The following is a 20,517-nucleotide window of genomic DNA, read 5'->3' on the forward strand; positions in this document are numbered from 1 at the left end:
CTATCCCATCAAGGAAAACAAAAATCACGTCAAGTAGTGATTCACTACAGTTGTGATCTTCAAAATATTTCCTTTATTTAGTGCCTTTAATAAACACTTTAATAACCTTAATAAACACCCTTGTTTGAAAGAGATGTGTGTGGCGTTACAGGTCAGAATGACAGCAAGCTGAGATCTTGGAAGCCCATAGGACTTTTGAAAAATAAATTCTGTAGACCTCATTATTTACACAAATGTTAGTTGCCCTTCAGTTCCCACAATATGCAGTTGGTGAGTCTTTGATGCACGTTTTCTGCAGCATTTCTGCACCTATTGGCTAAATTAGGTTAATAGCAGTTTTTTTTATTGCGTCTGTGTTCTCCCCGACCACCACCAACCCACCCCACCCCACATCTGTTTTTATTGTGGTTTTGATGCTGCGGTGTTTCTCATTTGATATGTCATGTTTAAATTAAAGGTGTTGTCCAGGTCCAAATGTGTGTAACTGCAGACTTATGAATTAGCTGGTTTCTGAGCCTCCCTCTCACTCTCCATACACTTGTATGTTACGAGGCCATGCCCACCTGTCAGACGCCCCCATGTCTAGTCGGTGCGCAGACTTGGCTCAATACAAGTGCAAGGAGAGAGGGCATGCCCTTTGCCTGGGAATATATATAATGTATACCCAGGCCCTGCTCAGAAACCGTTGAAACAGGTGTGCGCGCTAGGGGGGATTCATAAGTCTGCAGTCACATAGTGACTGCAGATTTATCGATTTGGATTGGACAAGCCCTTTAAGCTGCTGTTTTCGATAGTTCCTGGTATTTGGCTTTGGGAAAACTTTGATACCATCCTGTGCTGATTATGTGCTTTTTCACCATAGAAACTTCCTAAAAAAAAAGTGTTTCTTACAGATTTTCTGCATTTCATACAATTCTATGGGTTAAATCCTTGCAGAAGGCTCCACATAGCCATAATCGGAATTGTCGTGTAGCGGATTTTAAAAATGCAGTGCAGGTCAGGTTATTCAACCTCAAGAAAATCCAGTAGGCTTGAGATTTTCCTAAATCCCATCCACTTTGCTGGAATTGTAAAATCAGGGCTGTGTTTAGTCGGCAACCCAAAACTCTGACTCCTCAATTTCCCTGACTCCAACTCTCCAGCGTTGGTCACGACTGTGCATGTACATAAAGTGCAGCCCAGATTCATCTCATCTACAACTCCCCAGCACTGGTCACTACTGAGCATGTGCATAAAGTGCAGCACAGATTCATCTCACCTCCGACTCCACAGCACTGGTCACTACAGAGCATGTACATAAAGTGCAGCACAGATTCATCTCACCTCCGACCCCACAGCACTGCCTCACTACTGAGCATGTACAGTGCCTACAAGTAGTATTCAACCCCCTGCAGATTTAGCAGGTTTACACATTCGGAATTAACTTGGCATTGTGACATTTGGACTGTAGATCAGCCTGGAAGTGTGAAATGCACTGCAGCAAAAAAGAATGTTATTTCTTTGTTTAATTTTTTTTTAAATTGTGAAAAGTTTATTCAGAGGGTCATTTATTATTCAACCTCTCAAACCACCAGAATTCTGTTTGGTTCCCCTAAAGTATTAAGAAGTATTTCAGGCACAAAGAACAATGAGCTTCACATGTTTGGATTAATTATCTCTTTTTCCAGCCTTTTCTGACTATTTAAGACCCTCCCCAAACTTGTGAACAGCACTCACACATGGTCAACATGGGAAAGACAAAGGAGCATTCCAAGGCCATCAGAAACAAGATCGTGGAGGGTCACAAGGCTGGCAAGGGGTACAAAACCCTTTCCAAGGAGTTGGGCCTACCTGTCTCCACTGTTAGGAGCATCATCCGGAAGTGGAAGGCTTATGGAACTACTGTTAGCCTTCCACGGCCTGGACAGCCTTTGAAAGTTTCCTCCCGTGCCGAGGCCAGGCTTGTCCGAAGAGTCAAGGCTAACCCAAGGACAACAAGGAAGGAGCTCCGGGAAGATCTCATGGCAGTGGGGACATTGGTTTCAGTCAATACCATAAGTAACGTACTCCACCGCAATGGTCTCCGTTCCAGACGAGCCCGTAAGGTACCTTTACTTTCAAAGCGTCATGTCAAGGCTCGTCTACAGTTTGCTCATGATCACTTGGAGGACTCTGAGACAGACTGGGTCAAGGTTCTCTGGTCTGATGAGACCAAGATCGAGATCTTTGGTGCCAACCACACACGTGATGTTTGGAGACTGGATGGCACTGCATACGACCCCAAGAATACCATCCCTACAGTCAAGCATGGTGGTGGCAGCATCATGCTGTGGGGCTGTTTCTCAGCCAAGGGGCCTGGCCATCTGGTCCGCATCCATGGGAAGATGGATAGCACGGCCTACCTGAATATTTTGGCCAAGAACCTCCGCTCCTCCATCAAGGATCTTAAGATGTGTCGTCATTTCATCTTCCAACAAGACAACGACCCAAAGCACACAGCCAAGAAAACCAAGGCCTGGTTCAAGAGGCAAAAAATCAAGGTGTTGGAGTGGCCTAGTCAGTCTCCTGACCTTAACCCAATTGAAAACTTGTGGAAGGAGCTCAAGATTAAAGTCCACATGAGACACCCAAAGAACCTAGATAACTTGGAGAAGATCTGCATGGAGGAGTGGGCCAAGATAACTCCAGAGACCTGTGCCGGCCTGATCAGGTCTTATAAAAGACGATTATTAGCTGTAATTGCAAACAAGGGTTATTCCACAAAATATTTAACCTAGGGGTTGAATAATAATTGACCCACACTTTTATGTTTAAAATTTATTAAAATTTAACTGAGCAACATAACTTTTTGGTTTGTAAGATTTATGCATCTGTTAATAAATCCTGCTCTTGTGTGAAGTTTGAAGGCTCTAACTTATTTGCATCTTATCAAACCTGCTAAATCTGCAGGGGGTTGAATACTACTTGTAGGCACTGTACATAAAGTGCAGCAAAGATTCATCTCACCTCCGACTACACAGCACTGGTCACTACAGGGCATGTACATAAAGTGCCACACAGATTCATCTCACCTCCGACTCCACAGCACTGGTCACTACAGAGCATGTACATAACGTGCAGCACAGATTCATCTCACCTCCGACTCCACAGCACTGGTCACTACTGAGCATGTACATAAAGTGCAGCACAGATTCATCTCACCTCCGACTCCACAGCACTGGTCACTACAGAACATGTACATAAAGTGCAGCACAGATTCATCTCACCTCCGACTCCACAGCACTGGTCACTACTGAGCATGTACATAACGTGCAGCACAGATTCATCTCACCTCCGACTCCACAGCACTGGTCACTACTGAGCATGTACATAAAGTGCAGCACAGATTCATCTCACCTCCGACTCCACAGCACTGGTCACTACAGAGAATGTACATAAAGTGCAGCACAGATTCATCTCACCTCTGACTCCACAGCACTGGTCACTACAGAGCATGTACATAAAGTGCAGCACAGATTTATCTCACCTCCGACTCCACAGCACTGGTCACTACTGAGCATGTACATAACGTGCAGCACAGATTCATCTCACCTCCGACTCCACAGCACTTGTCACTACAGAACATGTACATAAAGTGCAGCACAGATTCATCTCACCTCCGACTCCACAGCACTGGTCACTACAGAGCATGTACATAAAGTGCCACACAGATTCATCTCACCTCCGACTCCACAGCACTGGTCACTACTGAGCATGTACATAAAGTGCAGCACAGATTCATCTCACCTCCGACTCCCCAGCACTGCCTCACTACTGAGCATGTACATAAAGTGCAGCACAGATTCATCTCACCTCCGACCCCACATCACTGCCTCACTACTGAGCATGTACATAAAGTGCAGCAAAGATTCATCTCACCTCCGACTGTACAGCACTGGTCACTACTGAGCATGTACATAAAGTGCAGCAAAGATTCATCTCACCTCCGATCCCACAGCACTGGTCACTACATAGCATGTACATAACGTGCAGCACAGATTCATCTCATCTACGACTCCACAGCACTGGTCACTACTGAGCATGTACATAAAGTGCAGCACAGATTCATCTCACCTCCGATCCCACAGCACTGGTCACTACAGAGCATGTACATAAAGTGCAGCACAGATTCATCTCACCTCCGACTCCACAGCACTGGTCACTACAGAACATGTGCATAAAGTGCAGCACAGATTTATCTCACCTCCGACTCCACAGCACTGGTCACTACAGAGCATGTACATAACGTGCAGCACAGATTCATCTCACCTTCGACTCCACAGCACTGGTCACTACTGAGCATGTACATAAAGTGCAGCAGAGATTCATCTCGCCTCCGACTCCACAGCACTGGTCACTACAGAACATGTATATAAAGTGCAGCATAGATTCATCTCCGTTAACAGCCAAAACCCTTAGATCAGGAACAGAACAGACATAACTTTCCCAAATTCTTCTGAAAACATTTACAGCACATTCTGCATTGTACTACTGTATCTAATTTATTATATATTTTAGGAGTCGGTAGATTTTATACTGACTCCACATCCCTGTATAAAACACATTTGTTTGCACAGCGAAAATACACATCTCAAAAACTCACCAAAAACTTTTCCGGGGAACGTCACCTAACAGGATCAAAGCTGGAAACTCATCTAGTGTGCCATCATTGTGGTTAAAAATGTTTTTCTTTGTAAATATAACTTTGTATATATTTTAAAACCTTAGATATTGGCTTGGGGAGCGACTCTGTCTGTGCCCGTCCATCTTCACACCGGATTAAGTCATTTGATTCCCTTGGGTCCCAGTCTGTACTCAGCCGGTCATCAAAATTATTGCAGGGTCAATATCGAAGCCTGGTGAGTTGTTTTATCTTTTTTTATATATGTAGCTGCATTATTTTATGTGATTTCTTTATTCCTGGGCTGTGAAGATGCTATAAATTCTCATCAATCAAGATTTCTACAATGCACAACTAAACATTAACTGTAACCTCACATAACCTCGGAATTGATTTATAATGCGTCCTTATGAATTTGCATTCTTAATTTTCTAACTTTAATATCTTCCAGCAAATTTTAGCCTGTTTTGCTTGGCTTTGTATATCTTGGCATCGTACATATTTTTCTTGGAATTAGACTGGCCACCAGGAAATACATTCGAATAAAAGTTTGTCCTTGTATCCAAGGTTCATTAATGTCCAGAAACATTTACGTTATTGTGCTCAGCAGATGTCTGCACAGTGGCTTTGTCTTATAGTATATTCCCATTGTGAATTTCTGCATTGTGCATTTTCTTTTTTCCTTCTGTGTATCGTTATATGCCCTAAGCAGGCATGAGTGACCAGTTAAATTTATCACCCAGCTTTCCAACAGCACAGAAACTTGTTTGTGGAGTTTTAGAAAAGTGCTCATCCTGCATTCTCACCAGCCATATAAAGAAAAAAAATTGAAGGGTGAAAGCTTCAAATCTAGCTTTAATCATAAATATATCGATTATCACAAAATGTGTATATGTGAAATACAGCGACCTTGCTGCAGTCTTGTCAATTGCTTCTTTGTCCAGTATAGTCTCTGCATTGACCTGAAAAAATCCCCTTCGAGTGAATACTTGCCTGTCACTTTGCAAAGGGAAAGGATACACTTTGGGGGCTGGTTAAGCATGGGGCTGCCACTCTTTCCTATCATTTCTTTGTGTGTCTATCACTGGTAAGTAGAGATGAGTGGTTCTGCTGTGATTTGAATTTTGCAAATCATGCTTATATGCAGAGAAGTTATTCTTTGCGAATTGAGTGTTTATTACGTTCTGAGGACTCTTCAGACCCCAGGGTGTAATAAATGAGATTTAAGCACAAAAATCTTCTCCCCCCCAACCCCCCTTTCCGTTTTGCCGTGTAGTCACACAGGCTGTCACAACGGGCAGGGACTTCAGAGGCCTTGTTGTGCTGGAAGTCCCTAGCCTGGAGTGAACAGGCCAAGTAGGATGTCCGCAACAGTTGAACGGGAAACTAATGGTGTGTACGTTGCGGATTAGTCTGCAGCTTTTTCTGCAGAGAATCCGCATCTCTTGGCAGAAACCGCAGGGTAAAACACATGCATTTGTACCGCGGATTTGATGCAGGTTCTAGTGTGTTTGGCAGTGCGGAGAGAGAGATTTGTATGTCCCAAAACGTACACTGCAGCTGAAGTTCCGCAAAAAAAAGACGTAACATGCTGTGGAAAATAAACCGTAGCAAATCTGCGCGGAATTTTCTGCAGCATGTGCACAGCAGATTTGATTTTCCATAGGTTTCCATGGTACTGTAAACAGCATGGAAACTGCTGCGGATCCGCTGGACCAAATCCGCTGCGGATCCGCAGCAAAAACAGCAACGTGTGCACACACCCTAAGAGGTACGGAGGAGGTCCAGGTGGCTTGGGTGGGTGGCAGGTGAGGTGAATTAAGTATTACCTATTATTTTAAGTTTGCCTGGGTGTCTATAGTTTAGAAAAATGGCTGCTGCAGCTTGCCGCCTTTTTGCTGAGTTTGTGAGGAGCTAATTATGGAAAATGTATTTTCTGGAGAATATGAATCTTGAAAAAAAAAATTTAAATTTAAGGGGAGTTCAATTCCACTTTAAAGTTGCTCTTCTCTACTTGTAGTTTTATAGAAACGATTTGTCTTGTTAACCTGCAGACCAATCCCTACTCGAGGAACAGGGAAATGGCCTTTGCATCCGTAAGCATGGAATCCATTTTCCTTTGTTAGAGCCTTGTATGAATCCTTCTTATGAGTTTTTCAGCCAGCTATGTTGTAGACTTCTGGAACAGTAGAAAAGCTTAAACTATATGTAATGCTGCTGTGCCACATTTCTGCAAAAAAAAAAAAAAAATATATATATATATTACTATTCACCTTTTCAACACCAGCAGATTCTTTTTTTCACACTTGCATTGTGGTATTTATGGTGGAAGTCACAATACTGAACTATACTTGTCAAACGGCACACACCCCTGAGGCTGACAGGACCTCATTTACTTATTGGACCGACCGAGGTGTCCTTTGTTTGACAGCATTGTTTTTCTTGTGAAATATGAAGGAATGTGCAACATACTGTAGGAGTGAGCAAATCCTAAAACTCCTCCTGCTTGTGAATACAATATATTGCATGACAGTTCTGGAGTTACAGCTGGTACTGTAGTCCGGAGCATCAGTCACAAGTCTGGTCTCCAAGCTGAAATTTCAAGGTACTTTCTTCTATCGGTAGTATGGAGGTGGTTGACAAATCGACATTTCATTTAATCACAATGTTTTCTCTAATAATTTTATCTTCTGTTTTAGGACATGACCGATAATAGTAACCATCACATGGTGGTGAGGGCAAAGTTTAATTTTCAACAAACCAATGAGGATGAACTGTCTTTCTGTAAGGGTGATATAATCCATGTTACACGGCTGGAAGAAGGCGGCTGGTGGGAGGGAACACACAGTGGCAAGACAGGATGGTTCCCGAGCAATTATGTCAGAGAAATCAAGTCTTCTGGTAGGTATCTCTTTTCTTAACCTCATTTTGTATGAGTGCCCCAGTTATAATATACATATAGATGTACACTTCTAAGCAAGTAGTCTAAGGTAGCATCTTACTTGGAATGGTTACTACTTAAACGGAATCTGTCTCTTCCCCCCCCTTACCTCCCTCCCCGGACGTATACGACCTATTAATATATGCATACAGGCAATAGAAATGTTACACTAGTCCTACCTGTATACCTCATATTAACAGATATTGTTGATGTGAAATGTTATATTCTGTCTTTATGCTAATGATTTCTTCCAGGCTCTGGGGTGTGTGGTGTCTGGAAGAAATCCCTGCCCCTGTCTTCATTATAATACTATCCCCTCCGATGCACATCAGTTATGGCCCCGTAATCATGCGCCCTGCACTCCCTCCACATTAAGTACGTCATCCTCCAATCTGAGGACACTGCATTCAGGGATTTCTGCGCAGGCGCTGGTGACTTCCCTGCCAGTGACGTAATGCTCTCCCCACTTCCTCTCTGCCTAGTCATCACCATGTAGACATGGATCCTAGAGATGACTGCAGGGAAGAAGGGGGAGAGCATATTATCGGGGTGCACACCAGAGGTCACAGTGACTCGCTTGCGCACAAGATCCCTGAATGCAGTGCCCACAGAAGGAAGAGGCATGTATTGTGGAGGGTCGTGCAGGGCGCAGGATTCCTGATGGTGATGGGAGTGGAGTAGTATTAGAAGGAAGACATGGGGCAGGGATTTCTTCCAGACACCGCACACCCCAGAACCTGGAAGAAATCGTTAGCATAAAAACAGAATACAACATTTCTCAACAACAAGAACATTAATATGAGGCATACAGGTAGGACTAGTGTAACGTTTCTATTACCTGTATGCTCACATTAATAGGTCATGTACTTCCCGGGGGTGACAGATTCCTTTTAACATTTTCAGTAAAAAGTGTCACTTCACTGAGTGTGTCAATAATTTAAGCAAGTAATTTTGGGGGCCCATGTACCTGGCCAAACTGTGCCTGTGCCCATTGAACATACAGCAGATCTCATCCTAAGGGCAGTAAACTGGTGCCAGTGGCAGTGTGTATAGCCTTCTAGCTGCTTCAGTATTACCAGTCTGTAATTCTTGCCTGTGAGGTAGTAAAAGATAAATGCAGTGAATACACCTGTTCCAGCAGCATGCGTCTTATTGCCATTTTACAAGCATACAAAAGAACATGAGCTTGTAACATCCATAAGGAAAGTCACCAGGCCAGCAATTAGTTTCTAGGTGGTTTAGTGCCAGGCTCTAGTCTTGTATTAAAACGTCTTCTCCGGTCACGGGACAGAAATATTTGGGCGAAGGGCATCCTGCCGTCGCTCTATACTAATTAGCAGAAAATGCTCGTGTGGTGGTCAAACTCTGAGGCTATGTGCACACGCTGCGGATTGGTCTGCAGATTTGTTATCTGCGGAACCGCAGGTAAAATGATCTGTGGTTTTACCTGCGGATTGGCCTGTGAATTATCACCTCTACAATGGAGGAGATGGTAAACCGCAGCAGAATCCGCAGAAAAGAATTGACATGTCATTTCTTTCTGTGGATTTAAAACCGCAGCTTTTCCGCAGTTAAAAATCTGCAGCATGTGCACAGAAAATTTTAAATCCCATAGTATAACATGCTACTGTACACTGTCTGCAGAACTGCTGCAGTTCTGCGGCCAAAACCGCAGCGTAACCGCAGCAAAAACCGCAGCGTGTGCACATAGAGATTAAGGCTATCTGTATATACAACTCTCAGAGCACCATCAGACTAAATATATTTATAAAAGGTGTGTAAATGGTAATTTTTTTGTTAGAGCGTTAAAGGGAACCTGACAGGAGATGAATGCTGCCCAAACCCCAGGCAGCATATATCACACTGACTGTGGCGTTCCAACGAAAATAAACTATTCATTTTGTGTACTACACATTTTGTGTACATACTGTGTACTATGCGTTTTGGAGGACTAGTCCAAGGCAGGTCTCCAGCAGCTTCTCCGCATCCCACTTACTGAGACTCGCCAGTTGAAAGATCTGTCAGTCATGGGTATCGAAGCAGCCTGGGTATCATTCTCATGGTCTTCTGGGACTCTTAATTTTTCAGTGTAAATGCTGATTATTGAGCTGCATAATCCCTCATTGTAAAGAGACTGCTGATGAACGAGCAAACAGCAAAGATCATCGTTCTCGACAGTTCATAGTCCTCTGTAAACTCCTGCCATAAAGTACAATGGCAGCCTATGTGCACTGACCGATCTATCACAGATTGTTCAGTGCACATCGCTTACCTCAGTCTGTCTGTGTAAAGAGGCTATTCAATGACCACCGATCAGTAAATAGTTCCTGATCGATGGTCATTTAGTGCCGCCTGTTTGTCTGTGTAAACGGACCATTAGTCCCTGGCCGGCTGCTCACAGTATGTTCGCTTAGAAATGCTGCAGTGTTTCAGAGTAAGGCTAGTTTCACATTAGCGTTTACGGCCGCAGCTAAGCCCCGCCCCCTGCAGCTCCTCCGACGGTAGCTCCGCCTATGGACGCAAGATGCTGCATGCGTCCTGCGTCCCGTATCTTTAGCACTGGGGACGCAGGCCGTGCGCAGTATGCGTTTGGCGGCGCATGCGTCCTTTTGACGCTGCGCCGACCAGCGCCAAACACAACAGGTTGCAATTTGGTGCGCTCGGCGCAGCGTCAAAAGGACGCATGCGCCGCCAAACGCATACTGCGCACAGCCTGCGTCCCCAGTCCTAAAGATAGGGGACGCAGGACGCATGCAGCTTCATGCGTCTGTAGGCAGAGCTACCGGCGGAGGCGCAGCAGGGGGCGGGGCTTAGCGGCAGCCGTGCGCAGCCAGACGCTGCGGCCGTAAACGCTAATGTGAAACTAGCCTTACATCTACACATCCAGTCAATGCTGCCTGTGGTTTGGGCCTCCTGAATCTCCTGTCTGGTTCACTTTTAATGTCATTACAAGTTGGGAATTTAAGGTTAACTGAAAAACACATCTAGAAAGCTGTCGGACAATTAATTTGTTCCTTCTGACTTTATATTACAAGGTAGCAATGATGGTACAAGTTACAGTCCAGCATGGAAAAATCTTTCTTTTCTTGAGTTTATATTACTCTGTAGAAGTGATGACCTTGTGGGCAAAGCAAATATAATCATTACACACCAAATTACTGATGGTGCCCAAATGTTCTGAGAAAAAGAAACACAAAGCTGTGACACTTATGAAATTTTACATATACGGTTGTGCTCAAAAGTTTACATACCCCAGCTAAATTTTTACTTTCTTGGACTTTTTTCAGAGAATATGAATGATAACCCCACAACTTTTTCTCCACTCTTGGTTAGTGGTTGAATGAAGCCATTTATTGTCAAACTACTGTGTTTTCTCTTTTTAAATCATAATGACATCCCAAAACATCCAAATGACCTTGATCAAAAGTTTACATACCCTGGTGATTTTGGCTTGATAGCATGCTCAGAAGTTGACACAAGGGTTTGAATGACTCCTAAAGGTGAGTTCCTCACCTGTGACCCATTTGCTTGTAATCGGTGTGTGTGATAAAAGCTGAGTGAGTTTCTGGGATCCAGAAACCGTGGGTTTGTGCTGCTGTCACTAGGAGGTTGACACTATGCATGAAAAAAATATTAACTCCGCCTCCGACCGGCTGTAGGACAATCAATTTTGCTTAGTGTCAGCAGGAGGTGGACAGGGGTCTCTCGCAGACCCATGCCTACCTCAATGTGCGTCGTTCCTTTTCAGGTAACCATGGAGGGATACAGAGTAGAAATGCAATCTTTTCATGCAGATAACAGACCCCTGTTACGGGGTGAGCTGGAGGTAAGAGGCTGCAGCGTTGTATGATCTGCTTACCATCCGCTCTGGCTGAATGTGACCGCTCTAATCGGCACTCGGGCTTACAGCCCATGGCTCTATACTTATGTTAAGAGCCAACACTTACTTTCAAGCACGCGGTGCAGCGCGGTTCCAGCCTCCTCCCGTGGCGGCATTATGGCCCTGGGCTCCAGCAGGAGCCCAGCAAGGTCGACACTGGATTCCGGCAGCAGGCTCCACCCCCGGCTTCCTTTTCCTGTACTAGCGCCATTTTGGTGCTCCAGGAGGCCAGAGCAGGGCCCCGCCCACCGCTTCTGGGCGGGGATTTCATAAGGTTCTAGGCAGGGCTGTTGACCTCGCTCTCTCTCTCACCCTCATCAGCCTTCGGGCGGCAGGCAGCTGCGGCGGGCACACAGGCCGTGGGTATGTGAGTACTGCACTACAGGTTGCTCCTTCACTCCGCTTTCTACCCCCGACCGTTGGCACCAGGTAAAACCTGTCAGTATGCCCAAGGGAGAACAGTCCTGCTCCTCCTCATCTGCTTCAGTGACCTTGGTCAAATATTTTGTATGTACCAAATGCAATGTAAGGCCTCCTTCAGGTCAGTCCTCGCCACTCTGCTCAGATTGCAGCAGACCTACGGTGTCACCTACGATGGAGAGCAGGTGCAGCCCCCCCCTCGTTTTGCCTGTCAGAGCTCCCACATTGCCCCTGGAGCATGGCCGCCCAGGGGCCATCCATCGCCACGAGAAACAGCGAGTGTCCAGAATGGGCCTCTTCCTTATCTAAGTCTGTGTCTGACATTGCCAGGGTATCACATACCTTGGTAACTGCGCTTAACAGATTGCCACTTCAGACTCCAGTGGACATAGGAGCACCAAAGGAGCCTCCTTTTGAGCCTTCTAGAGGACGTAAAAGGTTTAGACAAGACCTTCAACCCAGGTCTCCTCCTGTCTCCATCTCACCGCCAGAATTCCTCTGGGCGTCTGCCTCACCCCTGGAATCAGGCGAGGCATTATCGGAAATACACTCAGAGGAGGATTCTGAGTACGGGCCAGAACAGTTCCAGGTCAAGGATATGGTCCAGGGCCTCATTGCCGCAGTCAATGAGACCATTTAACATTGGGGACGCCACATCAAAACCTAATGATCAGGCTTTTTCATTTAAGCGTCATAACATAGTAACATAATAACATGGTTATTAAGGTTGAAGGAACACTTTAAGTCTATCTAGTTCAACCCATATCCTATCCTAACTTTCCCTAACATGTTGATCCAGAGGTAGGCAAAAAAAACCCACGTGGCAAACAGTAAGCTTTACATTGGGGAAAAAAATTCCTTCCCGACTCCACATACGGCAATCAGACTAGCTCCCTGGATCAACGCAATATTAAGGAAACTAGTGTATATACCTTTAATATTATACTTTTTAAGAAAGGCATCCAGTCCCTTCTTAAATTTTAGTAGGGAATCACTCATTACAACATCATATGGCAGAGAGTTCCATATTCTCACTGCTCTTACAGTAAAGAATCCGAGTGTGTGAGTATGCTTAAACCTTCTTTCCTCCAGACGTAGAGGATGCCACCTTGTCCCCGTCACAGGTCTAAGAGTAAAAAGATCATTAGAAAGGTCTTTGTATTGTCCTTGCATATATTTATATATTTTAATAAGATCACCCCTAAGCCTTCGATTTTCCAAACTAAATAACCTCAAGTGTAATAACCTGTCTTGGTATTGCAGACCCTAAAGTTCACTAATAACCTTGGTCGCTCTTCTCTGCACCCGCTCCAGTTCAGCTATGTCTTTCTTATACACCGGAGACCAGAACTGTACAAAGTATTCTAAGTGTGGTCGCACTAGTGACTTATATAGAGGTAAAATTATGTTCTCCTCATGAGCATCTATGCCTCTTTTAATGCATCCCATTATTTTATTTGCCTTTGCAGCAGCTGCCTGACACTGGCCACTAAATGTGAGTTTGTCGTCCACCCGTACACCCAGGTCTTTTTCAGTGACAGTTTTGCCCAGTGTTTTACAATTAAGCACATAATTATACATCTTGTTCGTTCTACCCAAGTGCATGACCTTACATTTATCCCCATTAAAGCTCATTTGCCATTTATCAGCCCAAGCTTCTAGTTTACATAAATCCTCCTGTAATATAAAATTGTCCTTCTCTGTATTGATTACCCTGCAGAGTTTAGTGTCATCTGCAAATATTGAAATTCTACTCTCTATGCCCCCTACGAGGTCATTAATAAATATGTTAAAAAGAAGCGGGCCCAAAACTGACCCCTGTGGTACCCCACTGCTAACCGTGACCCAGTCCGAGTGTGCTCCATTAATAACCACCCTTTGTTTCCTATTCCTGAGCCAGCTCTTAACCCACTTACACATATTTTCCCCTATCCCCATTGTTCTCATTTTATGTATCAACCTTTTGTGTGGCACCGTATCAAAAGCTTTTGAAAAGCTCATGTACACCTCGTCCACTGCATTCCCTTGGTCCAGTCCAGAACTTACCTCTTCATAAAAGCTTATCAGATTAGTCTGACCGGAACGGTCCCTTGTAAACCCATGTTGATACTGGGTCATGAGGTTATTCTTCTCCAGATACTCCAGTATAGTATCTCTTAGAAAACCCTCCAGGATTTTACCCACAGTTGAGGTTAAACTTACTGGCCTATAATTTCCAAGTTCAGTTTTTGTCCCCTTTTTGAATATTGCCACCTCATTTGCTATACGCCAGTCCTGTGGTACAGACCCTGTTATTATGGAATCTTTAAAGATTAAAAATAATGGTCTACCTATGACTCTGCTTAATTCTTGCAGTACTCGGGGGTGTATCCCATCCGGGCACTGGGATTTATCAATTGTTTTGAGTTTTTTGACGCCGCCGTACTTCCTGCTGGGTTAAGCAGGTGACATTTAATTGAGAATTTTTATCCCTGATCACGTTATCCGTCATGGGATTTTCTTGTGTAAATACTGTTGAAAAAAGTCATTTAGCATATTGGCTTTTTCCTCATCCACCATTTCACCCAGACTATTTTTAAGGGGACCAATACTGTAATTTTTTTAGCTTCTTACTATTTATGTAGTTAAAGAATATTTTGGGATTATTTTTACTTTCTCTGGCAATGAGTCTCTCTGTCTCAATCTTTGCTATTTTGATTTGCTTTTTGCAGAATTTATTTAGTTTTCTGTATTTAATGCCTCACTACTACCTACTTACCTTAATTCTCTAAATGCTTTATTTTGGTCACGTATTGCTCCCCTTACAGCTCTATTTAGCCATAGTGGTCTCCTCCTATTTCTAACATGTTTGTTCCCATACGGTATATATCGTGCACAGGTCCTATTCAAGATGCTAATAAACGTCTCCCATTGTCTGTGTGTTTTTATGTCTCAGGATATCATTCCAGTTAATTGCACCAAGATCATCTCTCGTCCGTTGGAAATTTGCCTTCCTGAAGTTTAGTGTCCTTGTAACCCCTCTACTACACATCTTATGAAAGAATACATGAAAACTTATTATCTTGTGATCACTATTACCCAAGTGACCCTCAACCCTTATATTTGATATGCGGTCTGGCCTGTTGGTTAATATTAGGTCTAGCAGTGCCCCCCTCTTGTTGGGACCTGAACCAGTTGTGAAAGGTAATTGTCTCTCATAGTTGTCAAAAACCTATTACCTTTGCTGGAACTGCAGGTTTCGGTTCCCCAATGTATTTCTGGGTAGTTGAAATCCCCCATAATGATGACTTCTCCTTGAGTTGCCGCTTCATCTATTTGCTTTAAGAGGATATTCTCTGTTGCTTCCATTATTTTTGGAGACTTATAACAAACCCCTATCAGTAATTTATTATTTTCCCCCCTCCCCTTATCTCTACCCACAGGTACTCTACATTTTCATTAGATTCATATATATTATCCCGAAGGATGGGTTTTAAGGATGATTTTACATATAAACACACGCCTCCCCCTCGCTTATTTGTACGGTCATTTCTGAACATACTATAGCCCTGTAAATTAACTGCGCAGTCGTGGCTCTCGTCCAGCCATGTCTCAGATATCCCCACCATGTCATAATTATGTTCCAACAACATTAACTCCAATTCCTCCATTTTGTTGGCGAGGCTTCTGGCATTAGTATACATACACTTTATGTATCTCTCTGTACCTCTATTCTTTCTTAAATTATTAACTGTTCTAACCCCACCCCCCATGCCACCCCCAATTTCATTATTTGTGCCCAGGTCTCTATCTGCACTGTCTTCCCCTTCTATAAAAGGAAACACCCCCCCCCCCCCCAGTTTAAACTCTCCTCCAGCCTTCTAGCCATTTTCTCCCCCAGCACAGCTGCACCCTCCGAATTGAGGTGCAGCCTGTCCCTAGCGTAGAACCTGTAGCCAACTGAGAAGTCGGCCCAGTTCTCCAGGAACCCAAACCCCTCCTTCCTACACCAATTCCTGAGCCACTTCTTAACCTCCCTAATCTCCTGTTGCCTCTCTGTCGTGGCACTTGTTACAGGAAGTATTTCCGAAAATACCACCTTGGAGGTCCTTTCTTTAAGCTTGCAGCCTAATTCCCTGAAATCATTTTTAAGGACCTTCCACCTACCTCTAAATTTGTCATTTGTGCCAATGTGCACCATGACCGCTGGATCCTCACCAGCCCCTCCCAGTAATCTGTCAACCTGATCAGCGATGTGTCGGACTCGAGCGCCAGGTAGGCAGCACACCGTTTGACGATCCCTGTCTTTGTGACAGATTGCCCTATCTGTTCCCCTAATAGAGTCTCCCACTACTAGAACCTGTCTGGCCTGCCCTTCTCTCCTATTTCCCCCCTTACTGGAGCAGACACTCCTCCGGCTTTCAGAGGACACGCCTTGCTGCAGCAGCGCTACTCCTGCACTAACACTCCCCTCATCTGCCAACTTGGAAAACTTATTGAGGTGTGCCAGATCAGGACTAGCCTCCCTGGTGCTCTTCCCTCTACCCCGCCTTCTGTCACCCAGCTAGCTGCTTTATTGTCCTGCATCTCCAACCTAGCATCCACCCCTCATCTATCCCATTGAGCGTCTGCTCAGTGAGCAGGAGACTCCTTTCCATATTGTCTATGGATCTCAGTGTTGCCAGCTGCACATTTAGATCCAGTATCTGGGCTTCCAAATGCACAACGTGCTCACATCTCGCACAGCAGTATGCATCCTCGACCGGCTGTTAAAGGATTTCATACATGCGGCAAGACGTGCACTGGATGGCATTGGCAATAGTGGAGCACATCCTAATGGGGATTGCACCAGACAGAAAAGATAAGCTAAAATAAAAAGTAGTAATAAAATGTAACAGTAATTCAGTAATACCTCCCTTGGAAACTCCCTGAATCCAAAGTCACTGAATCACAAGTCGCACACTTACCACAGTTCGCACTAACGCTCAGGTCACACTCAGCTTGTTCACACTCGCGCAGGCAGAAGATTTAAAAGATTTTTTTTTTCCCCTTTCACCAGCACACCACCCTGCTGCTCAATGAGCTTCCAAAAGTCCCCATCTAGGGTTTTCGCCTCCCACAAGGATTTTGATGAAGTGTTGGACAGGGAAAGGGAAAACCCAACCAGGCGATTTCAGAGAGAAAGTCGTTTTGGGATTCTATATCCCATCCCTCCTGATCTCACCCCCAACTGGACTGCCTCCCCTTCGGTGGATCCACCAGTGTCCAGACTCGCTACCAATACAGTCCTCCCACTCGCCAGTTGGGCAGCCCTAAAAGATCCCAATGATAGGAGAATAGAATCCCTGTCAAAATCCGCCTTTGAGGCAGCAGCCGCCACATTGTGTCCAGCCTTCGCCTCTGCTTGGATAGCTAAATCTGTTACAGAATGGGCCAAACAGCTTAGACAGGGCATTATGGCCGGGGCACCACCAGCGGAACTGGCAGATCAAATCTCCCATGCCGGGAGGTATATGGTATTAGCAGCCCTGGATGCCTCGTCTTGTGCAGCTCAAGCATCTAGTAACGTGGTAGCCACTCGGCGGACGGGCTGGTTAAAGGCTTGGCAGACTGATTGGTCCTCAAAGAAATCACTGACCAATCTGCCGTTTCAGAGCCCCCGGCTCTTTGAGTCAATGCTAGATCAAATCATTACGGATGCAACGGGGGTACACGCTTCCTACTCCCCCAGGCCAAGCCTCGTCGATATGTTTTCAAACGTAGGGCTCAGCCCTTTCGCCGTACCCCAGCGACAGGCACTTATGCTCAGGGCCCACAGAGGTCGCAAGCACCGAGAGATAGGAGGAAGGTATCCTTTCGGGCCACCCCTTCATGGCATTCCCGCAGTTCCAACAGCATAACTACCAGGTCAGGGCCGGGCACAGCCACTTCAGCCTGATGCCAGCAGGAAGTCCAACTCCCTTTCCAGTACCTCTCCCTGACTAGGAGGCCGCCTTCTCCTCATAAGAGATGTCTGGCAGAGTTCAGTAGAGGATATCTGGGTAAAGGAGGTAGTATCGACAGGATGCAAGATAGACTTCAACGTTCTTCCGCGAGATCGCTTCTTTCTATCGCAACCAATAGATGCAGCTAGGGCTCTAGGTTTTTCTGCGGCAATCGACTCTCTCCTCAACGCATGAGTTATCGTCCCCGTTCCCGAGCAGGAACATTTTGCCAGCTTTTACTCAAACCTGTTTGTGATACCAAAAAAGGGATGGCTCAGTTTGTCCCATACTAGACCTCAGGATGGAATCAATTCGGTCGGTAATGACGTCTATGGCCGATCAGGAATTCCTATGTTCCATAGACATCCGGTACGCCTACCTACACGACCCCATTTTTCAGGGACGTCAGAGGTTTCTGCGTTTTACTGTCCAAAAGCAGCATTTCCAGTTTGTGGCCCTGCCATTTGGGCTGGCAACAGCCCCCAGAATTTTCACAAAGATTGTGGCAGCGATGGTAGTTATAATAAGAGTCAGAGGCATACTATTGGTGCCATATTTCGACGATATTCTCGTCAAAGCGCCCTCCTTCGCTCAGGCCCAGGAAAATCTAGCGGTAGTTTTAAACACCCAGTCCCGGCTTGGTTGGATCATAAACAGGGAGAAATCTCACCTAACGCCAACACAACGCCTAGAATTCTTAGGAATGGTAATCGACACCCGCCGCTCAAGGGTCTTTCTCCCAGAAAGAAAGTGGATTACCCTCCAGCAGGGAATTCGCGCTCTGTTGAAATTCCGGCTTCTTTCCTTTTACGCTGCCATGAGAGTCCTGGGAAGGATGGTGGCAGCTTCAGGGGCAATACCCTTTGCCGTGTTCCGTTCCAGGATACTACAGAGGAACATGGGACAGGTCCGTCTCTTCGCTGGATCGCCCCTTCCTCCCTTCCATTCAGACCAGGGAGTCCCTCAAGTGGTGGATGACCTCCCCCCTCGTTTATCTGGGACGGCTTTTTCCCCCTGTCCATTGGCAGGTAGTAACTACAGATGCCAGTCCCCTGGGCTGGGGTGCGGTATTCCGTCACCTGACGGTCCAGGGAGGATGGTTGAGGCTAGAATCCTCACTATCAATCAACATTCTAAAACTGAGGGTGGTCTTTCTAGCACTTCTACATTGGGAGAGATACCTCAACAGCCAGCCAGTCCGGATTCAAACGGACAATGCCACGGCGGTGGCATACATTAATCACCAAGGGGGAACCAGAAGTTCCCGGGCACTGGCCGAGGTATCCAGAATCTTCAACTGGGCAGAAACCACAATTCCGGCAATTTTTGAAGTTTTCATTCCCGGCACAGACAACACCGCCGCCGACTTCCTCAGTCGGGAGGGGCTCGTGGCAGGAGAATGGTCCTTACACCAGGACGTGTTCCGTCGGATATACCAGCTATGGGGGACTCCAGACGTGGACCTCCTGGCATCGTGACAGGACAGAAGGGTCCAACAGTTTGTCCCAAGATACCGCGATCCCCTAGCAATAGGGGTCAATGTGCTGGTCATTCCCTGATTACAGTTCAGACTCCCTTACCTGTTCCCTCCCCTTCCTCTCCTGTCCAGACTGCTAAAGAAGATCAAGGTGGAAGGGGTGCCGGTCATATTGATCGCCCCGTACTGGCCCAGGAGGGCCTGGTTCGCAGAAATTATCGTTCTTCTCGCAGGCACCCCCTGGAGACTACCCGACAGACCAGATCTTCTGGCTCAGGGGCCGTTTTACCACCCGAATTCTCGGTTGATCAGTTGGACGGCATGGCCGTTGAAACCACAATCCTGAGAGCAGCGGGATTTTTGGACCATTTCGGAGTCATTAATACAATGATCCAGGCTAGGAGGCCATCCTCTTCCAGCGTCTATTATCGAGCCTGGAAGGTCTCTTTTGGCTGGTGTGTGTCTAATCACATCACACCTATGCTTCGTTCCCTGCCATCTGTCCTCGCTTTTCTCCAGGCAGGGTTAGATGGCGATCTGGCCCTAAGTTCCTTGAAAGGCCAGGTATCTGCTCTCTCTATTCTTTTTCAAAGAAATTTGGCCTCCCGCTTACAGGTTAGGACCTTTCTGCAAGGAGTGGCACATGCGGCCCCTCCTTATAGTTCCCCTGTGACTCCAGGGGATCTTAACTCGGTCTTGGAAGCCTTGACAGGTTCACCTTTCGAACCCCTCCAAGAAGCTCCCATGTTTTTGTTGTCCTGGAAGGTGGTATTTCTCGTAGCCATCACCTCTATTAGGCAGGTTTCAGAATTAGCGGCATTGTCCTGTCGCCCTCCATTCCTAATTATGCACCAGGACAAGGTTGTTTTGCAGCCTCCTCCTAACTTTCTTGCCAAGGTGGTATCGGCCTTCCACCTGAACGAGGATATAATCCTTCCGTCATTTTGTCCCGCTCCAACCCATCCTCTGAAGCGTTCTTTGAATAAGCTAGACCTGGTCAGGGCGATAAGGGTCTATCTGGCCAGGACTGCTCCCTTCAGGAAGGCAGACTCGCTCTTTGTGACCCCCAATGGGGTGAGAAGAGGCCTGCCGGCCTCTAAGGCAACAATTGCCCGCTGGATCAGAATGGCAATTCTGGAAGCCGACCGGGTGAAGGACAGTGTGTCCCCTGCTCGGGTCAAGGCCCATTCAACCCGG

The 20,517-nt window shown here is 45.9% G+C and overlaps 1 protein-coding gene across 2 annotated transcripts in view; it reads left to right on the forward strand.

Annotated features, from left to right (window-relative positions):
- The window catches only part of ARHGEF7 (Rho guanine nucleotide exchange factor 7), a 166,956-nt gene that overhangs the window by 64,443 nt on the left and 81,996 nt on the right, over positions 1–20,517 (forward strand). For both annotated transcript variants that reach the window (XM_073556843.1, XM_073556842.1), the window contains exons 4-5: positions 4,747–4,877; positions 7,339–7,540. In XM_073556843.1, coding sequence (XP_073412944.1) covers positions 4,747–4,877; positions 7,339–7,540 — 333 coding nt within the window. The remainder of the gene's footprint in view (positions 1–4,746; positions 4,878–7,338; positions 7,541–20,517) is intronic.

Source organism: Dendrobates tinctorius, unplaced genomic scaffold (assembly GCF_039654945.1).
Source record: "Dendrobates tinctorius isolate UK_male_01 unplaced genomic scaffold, ASM3965494v1 ptg000240l, whole genome shotgun sequence".
NCBI classification, from domain to species: Eukaryota; Metazoa; Chordata; class Amphibia; order Anura; family Dendrobatidae; genus Dendrobates; species Dendrobates tinctorius.